General features: G+C 42.7%; 1 protein-coding gene across 1 annotated transcript in view; it reads right to left on the bottom strand.

Annotated features, from left to right (window-relative positions):
• The window catches only part of igsf3 (immunoglobulin superfamily, member 3), a 71,260-nt gene that overhangs the window by 41,841 nt on the left and 14,565 nt on the right, over nt 1-14,854 (bottom strand). Inside the window, exon 2 of the mRNA XM_039817708.1 lies at nt 10,252-10,632. Coding sequence (XP_039673642.1) covers nt 10,252-10,632 — 381 coding nt within the window. The remainder of the gene's footprint in view (nt 1-10,251; nt 10,633-14,854) is intronic.

Genomic DNA, 14,854 nt, shown 5'->3' with positions numbered 1-14,854 from the left:
CCAAAGGCGGATAATCCAACAAACTAAATCTTCATCATTTGTTTAATTTTAGTAATATTACTGGAAGTGCAAGTGTTAAAACTAAAAGGCTGCATCCCAGTGCTGCACTTACTATATCCTCCCCTCTTTTTTCTCTCTCTACCCCTTAAAGGAGCTCCCACTATCTCCCTTCATCCCTCCATCCGTCACCCCAGCCCCAGATGGTAAAGCACTGTGACCAATTAAAGACTTCCCTGAGGATAGAACCAGTTATAGCCCAAGCCATCTGACCATTTGTGTATGTGTATGAGTGTGTGTGTGTGTGTGTGTGTGTGTGTGTGTGTGGTGGTTGTGTGTGTGTTTGTGTGTTTGTTGTAAACCTTACCAAACACATCACTTTGTTTTAATCAGTGTACAAAGACTTGTCTTCTGGCCAGTTCCACACAGCTTCTCTCCTAAAAAGGTACATTGGCATACGAGTCCACGAATACAGTCCTATCTAAAGCCCTTTGTATGATGCACAAGAACACAATGACAAGATCCAGAGTACTACTTAGTTAGAGCACATTGCAAGGCTGGTGTTAAGTGGAGTGCGGCGTGTGGAAGCTGGCCAGAGGTGCAGAGTATGAGCAGGTGTGCGTTTGTTGTGTTGGTGTATGAGAAACAGTATCTTTGCAGGAGAGAAAGAGGAAAAACTAGAGTGTAGTTAAGGGAGGTGGGCAGCACTTAATCACCAGGCACCCATCCAGCAGGGCAGCAGATGATGGAGCAACTGTCTGAGCTAAGGGGAATCTCACACACACACACACACACACACACACACACACACACACACACACACACACACACCCCAAGGTGGCCACCCTGGCACTGGGGTGCAGGTAGCAACATATGTCTGCTGTCTACCCCTCAGTCAACTGAGAGGGAGGGGCCGGTCATGCCTCTGTCTGTGTGTGTGTCTGTGCACATGTGTGTGTCTTTATACAAAGTCAAAAGTCATTGCTAAAGCTTTTAGATATTAGTGAGTGTGTGAGCATTATTGGATTCTGTACTACAGATTTTAGATAGTGGAGTGTCCCTGAGACAGAGCTTGAGGGTCATCAGCTTGCTTGCCTTGATGCTGCTCCACAAAATGAGTTCAGCCTCCAAGGCTTCTACACTTTTACTTTTCTCTTCAACACCAGCACTCAACAGCCTGCGGCTGGCTCTGCAGCCCACACTCCAATCCATTACATCAGACGTTTTAACTAAACCTCTGTTTCCCATTGCAAATAATGAGGATGTGATTAGCATGCAAATGAGGTGGGTGCGATGCTAATCTTTAAACTGGTATTAGCAGTCCAAACTGACAGGCCAATAAAGGGACAGGAAGGTGGCGAAGAGTAACTACACACTGGATTTTGTGTAGAGGAAAAACATTGTTGCACTTAACAATCTATGATATATGCAGGATAAAAGGCATAGCACAAACATTGACCACACTTGACGACACCCACAACCATAACTGGTTCAGGCGTGGTGTAAAATAGGTGTGCCCCCAAACCCCACATGCACAGTGTTGGTGGTTTCCACTACTCCATATCAATTTGGCACACAGAACTTGTGCAGCAGATACACAAAACACCGTGTCACTATGGCTTGTTGTAGTTAAATCAAAAAAGGAACTAAAATGCCCCTGACAACTCAAAGAATCAGTCTCCATGCACAGGATACATCACTGAAAAGAGTGTTCGTGTCAGCACCTCTAACGTGTCTATAAGCGATCAAATAGCCTGCCTCGAGTGATGGTATGAGTGCCAAAATCCGTGAATGTTCTTGTGCATATGAATGTGTGTAAATGGATTCGGATGCCCGTTTGTGTAGTTGCGTCTGTGTCAAAAGGGGTTACCAGATGTATAGCTTGAACCAGGAAAAACCTTCTGTCCCACTTATGCTCAGATAAGGTTTCAAAGCAGCCGCCAACATCAAACAATATAGCAGCGTGAGTATCCTGGACCACACTCACAACCACATGAGTCCTAGAGGCTATTATACTGCAAGCTCCACTCTTTTCTAGCACACATTTTAACGACATAAACACAAACACTCGTTAGTACATTCATTCACATCCATATTCATGCTGAATCCATATTCAAACTGTGGCTGTGTTGTGTTAATCCCAGAGAAAAGAGGCAGCAGGCCCCTGAGGGTTAGCGCTTAGCTAAGCTAATCAAATCAACTAGAGGAACAGTAGCGCATCTTTAGCCCATTATACAAACATTAATAAACATTTAGACACACACACACACACACACACACACACACACACACACACACACACACACACACACACACACACACACACACACACACACACACACACACACATATATATTTGTTAGCACATTAAATTCTTTCTCATTAGCCTAGCTCAGTAGTGTGGGCGATGAGCTAAATGGGGAGCATCTCTGACATAATTTATATTTTCATAAGGGTAACCACCAAAATTTGCAAGGCAGTGTATGCCTGAAAGTGTGTCTGTAGGCTATGAGAGCATTTAGATTTATGTTTAAAGGCAAGAGCTTTCTAATTAGCCCACCATACTCTTTAGCAGCAATATTTGGAGCAAGAGGCAGGACTAAAATACATGCTGCCTCATCCAGAGGTCTTCTCAGGTCCACTGGGTTTCTAGTATCCAAGACCTAATCCGGGACCTAAGTTTGTCCAGGTCCAATTTATATTCAGTATAATCGGATAGCGCAAGGTCTGTGTCCGACTGTTCTCGGGTCCCTTTTTTTGAAAATGTATTTATAGGTGTCAGGGAGATCGGTAGGTTTTCCACAGGACCTGTGAAAACTTGTAGCTTCATCACTGTGGTCCTCTTTGAATTTGGCAATATACACAGTTAATTTGTCTATATAATATCCAAACTGCCTTTTACCTGAATGTGTTTGTTCAGTGTTTCCAAGTCACTGTAAGTCACAAGCAGATGACACTCCAGAGAATTGGAGTATCTAGTGTCAGGGAGCCAGATGTGATTTTGACCATTTTGTGATGATTACATGTCGGAGTAAATTTAAAATGTAGCTGCTCCTCCAAATCGCATAATTTCTAATTTGATTACAATTTATTATTTGATTCAATGCCCCAACTTTACTACAGCCTTTGTGAGGCCCTATGAGGATGATAGATGTATAGATGAACTTGGAATACATTTAGTTTTTCCCACCCACATTTACGCATAAACACACTACGGTTGTCTCCAAACTAGACATGTACATATAGTAATGCACAGCTTGCCCTACGGGACCAAAAAAGGAGTCTGGTTGGCCCTGTTCAACAGCGCCGTTTTATTCACAACGCTAGATGTTCTATTCAGCAGTTGTCTTGTCTACCACAGTCATCCGCTGGGTTTTTAAAGCCCTCTTCAGTGATGTTTAGTAGAAAGGATGTCTTCCGATGGGAGCACTACAGCACCGTCTCTCTCAGACTCAATTACGTGTGTGACATCTGTCCTGACTGACAGCTCGCTACACTGTGTGACTATGACGGGGTTTGTGTTTCCATGCGTGTGAATGTGTGCGTTTCTGTATGGTGGGTCCGAGTGGCAATAATGGTATTGAGCAGAAAGCCCTCTCCGCTAAAGTAGATGAGATGTGCAAGGAAATGGCAAGCCAGACATAGTGATAAAATCTCTTTCCATTTGGAGTCCTGCCTGGTCCGCAGCTTAGAGCCAGTATGTGTTTACACACACGTGCACACACATACACAAAAGACAGAAAAGGGAATGTAACAGTAAATGAAACTGAGAGGTGATGGTAAGGCCAGAGAGAGGGGGAACAGGGAAAGCTGGAAGTGTCATTGCAAGGAGAGACAAGGGAGATAAAATGCTAAAGTCACACACGGGCCTCTGCTCCCAATCAATACCAACAGACACAGAGATACAACATCCCTTGTATATTCATCTACACTTTCTCTTATTTATTTTCTTTCAGTACATCTGGCCATATCTTTCTTTGTCAACGAAGGCTTCACCCATATGTTTGCCTACCTAAAAAAGACTTTCATCTTTTTCCTTCCCATCCACCCTCCTCTGTCTTTTGTCAATCACTAGTTCCCTCCACAATCTTCTGCTTTGTGCTTCAATCACCCTTGTGCCCTCGTCTCCTGTGATGAAGCTCAAACAGCAGCTGTATTGACAAACCCATATACCTGCATGACCAACGCCAGTTGGAGGGCCCAGGAGGGGGATCAGACTGAATCGACTCTGGGGCTTTGGATTGATGGAGTGAGCAAGATTCAGATGATGAGAGAGCATGGAGAAGAGGGATATGGGGCCAGTGTCACCCAGTGTAAAAGATGGAATGCGAGATGACATCTCCACATTCGGTCTATCTCATTAAGTGAAGTAGAGGAGCACAACTTGGCAGCGCCAGCTCCCTCGTGAAAAGAAAGGCAGGGGGAGAGACACATTTACACACACACACACACACACACACACACACACACACACACACACACACACACACACACACACACACACACACACACACACACACACACACACACACACACACACACACACACACACACACACACACACGAGCTCAGCAGAAGCATGATTCAGCCACTCTTACTCTGTATGTTTAGCAGTACACAGGCTCAGCTATGCTTAGAAAAATCCACTTGTTCTTTGCCCCCTTTGCAAACAACTCATTAACAGAAACACACAAAACTACATTTTGACCTTGGGTAGGCATTGCTTCACAGATTTTCAGCTTACAGTGGGGCCATAATTTCATCAGGTGAATGGATTCCTTTTTTCCACAGAAAATAAAATGTAGGCCAGAAATGTAATGAGAATGAAAAGTGGGACTAGAGAAATGTGGTACTTTGCTGCGGTTTGTTCTGAAAATGATTCGCCGAAACAAGTTCCTTCTTCCTTAATTGAAATTCCTAGGTCTCATCTCTAGCCTCTTCCTTCTGTCTCTTTCTTAGTCTCCTCAATTTGTGCTGGCTAATTGCATCTAGAACTCATATGGTGGTTTGTAACTGCATTAACCGTAGGAGTCACATCAGCCAGAGACTATTTAAAACACAATCCTATAGCGCCAGTTGTATTGTGGGTAATGCCTCGGGGAGGTGTAACCAATCACATTGAAGTCAAGAGGAAGAGCTCATCATTTATTGGTCACACACTATTCAGCATCGCCCCACTACCCATTTCCAATACTCCTGCTTCTGTCCCCATTCCTCTCTTTTTCAATGTCCTCATCTCTGCCTTTTCGTGCCATCCATCTCACTTTCTTTCCTTCAAAACCACTCGCTGCCAAACCTAATTTTTTCAGGTGTCACACATCTAAAGATGAACATTTTCTTCCTTTTTCTTGTCCGGTGGCAGTGAATGACAGAAAGAAGCAAGAATACTTCAGTTTGAAAAATTTACCAAGGCTTTGGTTTTTCTATTTGTCAAACTTTTTTGTTCGCTCATTTTTTACACGGGCACAGGTGCGTAGGATAAGGACAACCATGATGGCCATGTCAGGCTGTTGTCCTTTTCTTCTGCAATCTGATATGTAGGAGGAGTAGTCTCGCTTTGCCAGACCCTCCTCCAAAGCACGCTGGAGGAGAGTCTGGTTGCTCCACATAGCATTCGGGGATGGGAGGAAAACGTGCTCTGGTTTATTGGAATTTCTTTAAACCAATCACAATCTTCATGGGTGGTGCTTAGCACCGGAGAAAAGCCGTGGTGCTGCTACAAAATAGGCTCGGAAGGAACTTGTTTTGGTAGAACGTGTGTGTTTCAAAGTTGTTTTAATCATGCAACAGAAAACTCAGATTGGACGGATACTGCGCAAAGATGGGATAGAAGTGCGATGCCTCACTCTGTAGCTAAAACCGAGACCTGAACACACAGGGTGAAAAGAGGATCTGCAGCAATGTGCAGTACAACAAAAATATGGTGTTTTTTGAAAATTAAACCATGTAAACCTATTCTGGTACAACCTCAAACACAATTATGAACCTGAAATGAGCATAATATGGCCAATTTAACCAAGAGGGACACTCTTCTCTCTGCGCAGGTCACACAGTCCGCCAGACTGAGGTGCCACTTTGCTATTACCAAAGGACAAAAACAGAACAGGAGTTTGGAATGTATCCAAATAGCAACAGTACAGTATGCTGTAGCTCATGCCTTGCTGCTGTAGAACTGTCATTCAAAAACACATCAAATACAGAAAAGTGCCACACTGAGGCATTTTTGTGGCATTTGATAGACATATTCCTTCATTACGATGAACACATCAAGTTTGGTTAACTTCTCTCAGCTTGTCAATCTAGTAAAGCAGTGTAAACGTGGAACCACATCTTCAAGCATATAGTGAAGCTACTCTCTAGAGATCCAAAATGCAATGGCAACATGGGGCTATACAGAGGAGGGGTTTTTACAGGCAGTTTGTGCTAAAAGTAAGTAGTAGTATTTCTGGCAACCTAATAATCACCCTACTTTTAACTCTGTTTTTGGTCTCCACCAACTCCTTAGGGAAATCTCTTACTGCTCCACTGTGTTCCTCAGTTAGTCTCATACTGTGTCTGTCTGCAGTTTGGTGCTGAGCAGGTAGCGTACAGTGGGATTTTTGTTTTGTTTTAACCGCCCGCAATTACTGGAAACAAGGTTGATGAGACCAGTGAGAGTTAACCAAAACAGTTCAGTTGTGGGCTGTAAAACCATGAACTGAAATACGCGATTAATCTCTTTAGAGCAAAGGGGAAATTCAGAGTTGGGTGATAATTCTCTGTGGCTTTTGTCACTACGAGGTTTTACATTACATGCAGATTAATTCTTATTCTGAAAACATTAGTTATAGACGCTTTAAATATATAGGCCAATATTTCATTAACAGGCATCCTTAATAGCCATTAAGACACTGTGCCTTCCCACTATTCAACATTTTGAGGGAAAATGTCAAATCTAACCTTTTCTGTATTAGAAAATTATCATTTTCCTGCATCTCTGTGTCACTCCCTGATTTAGTGGATATAATCCAGTATTTGTGATATTTATGATGGCCAATTATTCTTCTCACATGCGTAATATTACTGCACTGCCTAAGGCAGTATTGGCACTTAAGGGCTGAGCAAGGCTACATTTTCATTTGATTAATCTAAGTTTAGTATCACAGAAGGTAAAAAAGACTTTCCGTTTGCTTATTTCCTCAAAAAAGCACCCATACAAAGAGAGCGATCATCTTTCCAGTTAATCAACCACATAGCCGCACAGCAGTGGTGTCCGATTCTATTTGACAGACAATACAACACATGAAAACACAGTGTCACAGTATCAGGGAGAACGGTGTCCAGGTGCACTGCACAAACTGTTCTTCTCCTCCTCAGGCAGCAGCTATTAAGTTCCACGATAATAACCCTCTGCTCTTTGTAAAGAAAGGTGACAATGGACGAAAAACATCCCTGTGAGTAAGCCTTAATGCAGCACTCAGGACACAGATTACTGCGTTGCCTTTTATCCCTACTGTTAACCTAACCAGCCCCACCACTAGATACACACTCACACATGCACTTCTGTCTGCCCTTCTATCTTATATCCTTCCTTCCCATATTTCCTCAGCAATACTCCTCTCCATGTGGTTGTCCTTTTGACAATCACCCTTGAAACACATATTCTCAAAGGCAGCATCAGCAAGGTTTTTTTTTAACACAACAGAGCAAGAGCAAATTATAGAAAGAGGCCAGGGCTGATAAATGGAGACAGACAGATGACAGAATCAAAGACAGGAGAAAGAGGAAAGGAGGAGGGATAGAAGGGGGAGGGGAAGACAAGGTATTGTTTGCCCACAACGGTCCAAGGAGGAGTGCAGCTGTTGGGGGATCACAGAGGGAATCAAGAGCACAGCAAAGAAAAGAAGGGAGAGACTCTGCCGCGTGCCCCTGACCTCTGAAACTGGGTTAAGAGGTTAGAGACACAGAAAGACTCCGATAACAGTCCCTCAACACCTCCGCACGCACACACACACACACACACACACACACACACACACACACACACACACACACTTCTATAAATACAGTGTGCTATCAGGAGTGCCCTGCCTAAGCCCTGCTCCACATTCAGATCATACTGCTCAAACTAGAAAATGCAACAGCTGAGGTTAAACACTTAGCTACTCAATGAAAAGCCAAGCCTATTGATCACAATAACTTTGTTTTTTGCAGCCTGACCCGACGCAGACCCAACATAAAGCATAATGATATTGGCTTTTCTGTTTTCACAGTGCCACACACGGAGTTACTTGGATCCACTGGGTCACAAACAACTTGAATTTTCAGCCAACAAACTGACTGAAGCAAACTTTTGGTTTGCACTTTGACACTGAGAGGGAAGTCAGCCATGTCAGGGATAAAGGCATGGAGTTATGAGGAGAATGCAAACTCCATCTATGGCAGCTGCTTTTTCAGTACTGCGGGCCTGTTGGGTAAATCTGTATGTCTCTGGGAGAGAGAGAGAGAGAGAGATCGGGCAGGAGTAGAAAACGGAAACTAATGCTACTATTTGAAACAGTCACACATCACGCCAACACACCGGGTGCGTTATTGAAACAGCTCTGGGCAAGGGAAGAATTCAGTAGGTGTGGGAAGGAGGTATGTGAGTTTGTGTGTGTGCGTGTGGGGGTGTGTGATTGAGAGAGATAGGAAAGAGCTTGGTTAACCCCGGTCAGAATAGATGGGGCTTTGTGTGAAACTGGAGTGCAACACTTCCTCTCATCACACTCCTTCCAAAGAGGGCCCAGCTAGTGTTTGGATGGGTTCTGGTTATTGATTTCTTATTTGTGACTGTCAATGATCTGATTGTGATACAACTAATGCCTTGGTTTTTACATGGACTTAAAAAAAAAAAAAACTCTACCACATTCAAGTTCATAGGACAGAGTTGAAAATGAAATTGTAAATTTGTTTGGAATATGCAACATTTAAGCTATAATTTCAACTATTTTTATGAAAAAAATGTCTCTTAAATTACTATATATCATTGAAGGAGGTAACACAATGATGATTGAGCCTATGACCCACTGATTAAAGTGCTCATATTATGCTCATTTGCAGGTTCATAATTGTATTTAGAGGTTGTACCAGAATAGGTTTATGTGGTTTAATTTTCAGAAAACACCATATATTTGTTGTAATGCACATTGCTGCAGCTTTTCACCCTGTGTGTTGAGCTCTCTGTTTTAGCTACTGAGTGAGGCATCACACTTCTGTACCATCTTTGATGGGAGTCGCACATGCGCAGTAAGTACTGCTAGCTTGTCAGTTGCAGAGCATGAGGGCATGCCATGCTAGCAGCTAGGCAAGCATTATAACGTGTGTTACAAAGTGACAGTGTTTTCTCTGGAAGATGGTAAGTGTCTTTGGGCTGGACTTTGGGCTTTTTCACTTTGTAAACCTATAACGTGCACAACATATATAAAATATATATATATATATATATATATATATATATATTTTATATATATATATAAAAACACAATAAAGTAAAGGGAAAAAGCCAAAAAGCAAAATATGAGCACTTTAAAGTATTGCAATATTGATATATTTGCAATATTACGAAGTGGGTGTTTTTGGAGAAATTTCTTGGAAAGAATGTTGTATTACAGTTATTCTCCATTGTATACACAGAAAAAGGGAATTATGAACACAATACTGAAAACATGAAGCTCATGTATCGACAACAAGACTCCAGACCGAAAGAGAATATTCATTCTATGTCTATGCTCCAGACTGCTAAACTCTCAGTACAAATTCCATTATTTTCACTCAAATACAAATTCTAAATCAACCAGAACTGAAATCTTAAGGATTGCAACTTTAAGGCACAATATGTATTGAAATGACTCAAGACAGGAGCTACATTTTTACTTAATCACAAGGCCCTGCTTTGTCTAGGGGGCCTTGTGTCAAAAGTGTGTCAACTGTGTCTAGTTTTGATACCTTCCTCATTTGATTGACATTATTATGCTTATATTGTGGATATAGCTAAATACATGTATGTTTAATCAAATTACCACAAACAAACTGCGGCAGGATAGTAATTGAAAATACGATTGGTAGTTAGGGTAATTAAAGGCAACAGGATACATGCAAGATTCACGGAGAGTGTGAGGGGTCAACAGGGGCTCACAGATCAACTTTGCCATGGGACCCCCTGTGTGTGTGTGTCTGTGTGTGTGTGTGTGTGTGTGTGTGTGTGTGTGTGTGTGTGTGTGTGTAGAGACTCACCAGTGAGGTTGGTGCGTGCGCTGTAGGATCCCAGGTACCGCCCGTCTGTATTGGGTGTGTAACACTCAAACAGACCCTGGTCCTTGGCCTGCACTTTGGTGATGTGAAGCACAGCCGAGTCACCGCTCATCCTCTCCACATAGATCTCTTTACTATTGACCCTCTGGGCGTATACGGCGTAGGCATAGTTTGGCTGAGCCGTGCTTACGATGCGAATCTCCCTGTCCGGTGCAGATGGCAGGTACATGGACCACTCAAAGTCCTGCTCCACCCCCTCTTTGTAGCCCGTCACGTTGCACAAGATGGTTACGTGAGAGCCCTCAGTCCGTACCAGCGGTCCACTCTGCACAGTTACCACTCTCTGAGCCACGGCAACACCGGCTACAGATGGAGGTGAGGTGAGAGAGATGGAGAGAGAGAAAAAAGAGAGATTGAGGATGGTGTGAGGGCAGGGAGAGAGGAAAGAGAGAACATGGGTTACAAAACTGCAGTTTAAATATTTAGCATTGACAGAGTTTATGCACCCCATCTCCAAGGAAATACAGAAACAGCGTGACAGGTGCAGCTAAGCATTCTGGAGAGTGCTCACTGAGGTTGAGGTGTGCACATACACACATACACCCAATTTTTGAACACCAATAACCACTTGAAACATTCACAGCAATTCTTTTCAACCGCTATCATCCAAACACGCTCACTGCTATTACACGCACTCACATGTTAACCATTCACAACAGGGACAACACTGCAGCTATATTACACTGGAGGTAAGAGGCATCTGGGAGTTTGGAGAGAGGTCAGTGTAAGCTGCAAAGAGTACAGGTGTTTGAAGAGGAAAATAAACACTCCATCCATAATTAATAATAATTACACCAATACCGAAATATCGTTATCTGCATATGTGGTGGCTGAAATTTCAGTACAGAAATACCAAACATGTAGCCTAGAAATCTAGACGCACCCTAGCGGCAGCAAATTTAATTTGCAGCGAGGGGGGTCTAGGCACTCTCCATTGACTTGCGAGCTGGAAAAACCAAACTCTAGTCAGGCCAATCACATTGTGTATAGAGTCGGTGGGCGGGCTTATGGCTGCTGCTGCTGGGAACAGCGGTTTTCTGGAAGACTTGGAGTTCAGCTTTTCTTTGAGAAAAGAACAAAAAACAGCACTGAAATCATTCTTAAAAAAGGTTTTTGGAGTTTTGCCGACCGGACACGGCAAAAGTGTAATCTATCAACTAGCTCCGCTACCTTCTTCGTTGCTCTGCCTGGTTGTAGCGCTATCCTATTGCGTGCAGAGGGAATTTGAAAGACAACCGTTTATCCCGCCCCTCGGATTGAGCCCTGTCAGTGGTGAGTTCCCAGACCCAACATCTTGATGTGGGTCTGGCTTGTCAGGCTACCAAACATGCTGAGAAACACGCTGTTTTTTTTTTTAGATCATTTAGAAAAAGTGTTGCCATTACATTTAATGGTTTATCCACCAGCGAGCACTGACAAGTATATTTTTCAACAGTAATTTTGTCTCACTCAGTAGTACATATCTTGGTCACAATTCTTTAAGCAATCTTATCAACTATATGTACAAGAGGGTATACATTCTTTACATTCACACAAAACATTTGCCAAAAGGTGCAGTGTAATTATATAAATCAACAATGTTCTGTCAGAGGTCAAACCTGATACCTGAAGAAGTTAAAACACTTATCAAAATACCTCCCTGTCCTATGCCAGATTTTCAAATTCAGTTTGATCCCTGTAAGCCTTTTCTACTCTTCAGATTAGTTTTATGAGGATCACCTGGTACTAACGCCATTTTATTTTTATCATTTGTATTTTGCGAATAAAAACTAAGACCATAGGCATCTAAGAAGGATAAACTTCAAAACAATGTTTTTGCAGATTTGAAGTTTAAGAGGAATGGCTAAGAAATCTTCAATTGTCATACGTTGTTCTATTTAAACAAACCAGCAATTCGTGGAGTGAACATGAGCCATGTACTGAGCCTCGTAGCAAGCTGAGAGCTGAATTTACCGTTAGACCCCTAGTGAAGACTGATTATTACTATTCTGTATCTTGCTTTGTAGCCTATATTTAGGTAGACAGCATATGTGAATCTTGCCTCAACCCCTTGCATTGACACACACACTAAAAACATACACACACACAAACACACAGAGCATTCACCATTCAGGGAACAACTACAAACATCCCTCTCATTGCGGCCGGAGACAACAGAGCACTTACACATATCCCCCAAAATCCAGACAGAGCGACAAGTACCCGGTTTCCTGTCTGCACAAGCAACTGGGGATTGCAGCTGTGTTTGTGTGTGTGCACGTGTGTGTGTGAGTGTGAGTGTGAGAGTGTGAGAGAGAGAGAGAGAGAGAGAGAGAGAGAGAGAGACTCTGTAAGATGCTGTGTCTGTGGGCACAATACTTGGCATTAATAATTCAACAGAACAGCTTTTTAACTTGAACATCCTCTCTCCTCTCATAGTAACTTTATCTTACACTTCCACTACACCCCCACCTTTCATTCACTATTATTAGTGTGAGTCAATTTATGTATGCATGTACAGTATGTGTGTGTGTCCATGCGCGAGAATGCATTACTTTGTGTGTCTGTGGATTATATGTCCTAATTTTCTTCCTGCTCTTGGAGCTTCAGTTCTTCTGTCTATTGCTTGCTTTTTGAAACACATTCCACTCATAAGCTGGTCAAATCTTTACAAATCTATGACTTCTCCTTAGTAACCGATGTATGGCCTCACTTGATGGGATTGGATGGGATTTGAATTCAGTCACAGTGGCCTACCAAAGTGAAAACTGATTAAAGCAATCATTCTTTATGGCTCACTGAAAGGACCCCCACAGGACTAAACGGGAATGGATATAAATCATGAAACTCTAATCGTGAAGGCCACTTTAACTTTAAAATTTAGACATGTTCAATTTAGACATGTTAAAAGGAAATGTTTTATTTGGCTAAGCGGCACAATTATCTTTAAATCAGCTGTGTCTAAGTTAAAGCAAGAAAATTGTAAAATATTGTAATGGCAGTTGAAATAACAGTATGTTAAGCTCACTGGAATTTAACTGAACCCTAACAGATATGTCCCTAAAGTAATATTATAGGGATACTATATGAGGCTTGAAATCATAAACCGAGTCAATAGTGCTCTAAATATATTCTTTAATAAATTTTGAATTTGTAATTATATTACTTATTATCCCACATGCACGCTGCTTACATTTTTCATGCAGTCTTGCTCAATAATATAAAAGGCATCTCCTCATGCTAACTCTACACAAATATACTATATATAATTAATAACAAACTAATTGTTTAGGGTTTTATAAATGTGCAAACAACACATACTGCTCTACCACACCGCTGTAAACTAGATGCCATAACCTGCAAAACATTTGGCCACTGGCATTTAAAAAGTCAGTTAACATAGGAAATCCTTCAAACACCAAACACTCTGGACCTAAAACTGAGATTGACAGAAAGTCAGTAATGAAGCATGCAGACTGAATCTGACTGAGAATATTATGGGATGCATTAGGTAAGAGGCAACCATCTATTCTGACTCAGACTTTGGTTCCCTGTTTTTCTTCACTGTGATGTCAGTGTGCTAATCTGGTGGCGCCCGGTCTACCCACATCCAGCTCTGATCAGGTCAGAGCTGTACCGCTGCATCACTGCTCCTCCTGTTGCAGGCAGCTACTCATCTAGAACTGCTGGAAACATATTACTCATACATCCCAAAAAAACAACATACTACTCCTACTGTGTGTTGGCGCACTAAGAGCTTTCCTCCGCTCGCCTGTCTCTTGTCATCCTCCTGAAACAAGCTGCCTCCTTACTTCTGATTACTCTCACTCCCGTCCCGCATGTTTCACCCATCAACAATCCTTCCCTTCTTCCTGCCCCTCCACTCTCTCTATATTCCTGTCTTTTCTCGGTGCCTCGCGGTTCTCTGCATCTTTTCAGGCAGGATTTAAGCAGCTCTGTGAAACTTCAAAGTGCCCATCGCTCTGCAGGCTGTTTAGAAAGGCTGACAATGACATACCAAACCCTGCAGACCTTCAACTGATCACTCTATTCCACCACCCTTCCACAATAATCCTGTGCCCCCAACCTCCCCCACTTTTTCACGTCTGGCTGCGCTACCTCGATCGCCGAGTGCCCATATTTGAACAAGGCCTCGGATTTTCTATTATTTACGCCTATCTCCATCTTTGCATACCGTGGATGTCTTTCTAACCCTCTCCTTCTCCCGCCCTCACTCTCTTTGGCTTCCCCCTTCCGTGTCTCATCTCTCATCTCTGCTGCCAGTCGCTTCCAACACTGCAGGAAACATGCGTCCCGTGTCAGATAATGGTGAATGATCACGGACAGGCTCTCTAACTGACCTTGCTGTTTGTCAGCTGCAGCATACAGAGCAATGGGAACAGATGACCACACACACACACACACACACACACACACACACACACACACACACACACACACACACACACACACACACACACACACACACACACACACACACACACACACACACACACACACACACACACACACACACACACACACA

The sequence above is a fragment of the Perca fluviatilis genome, chromosome 12 (assembly GCF_010015445.1).
Source record: "Perca fluviatilis chromosome 12, GENO_Pfluv_1.0, whole genome shotgun sequence".
In the NCBI taxonomy this organism is placed as follows: domain Eukaryota; kingdom Metazoa; phylum Chordata; class Actinopteri; order Perciformes; family Percidae; genus Perca; species Perca fluviatilis.
The sequence above is the reverse complement of the archived record's forward strand: the minus strand, read 5'-3'. Positions and strand labels throughout refer to the sequence as shown.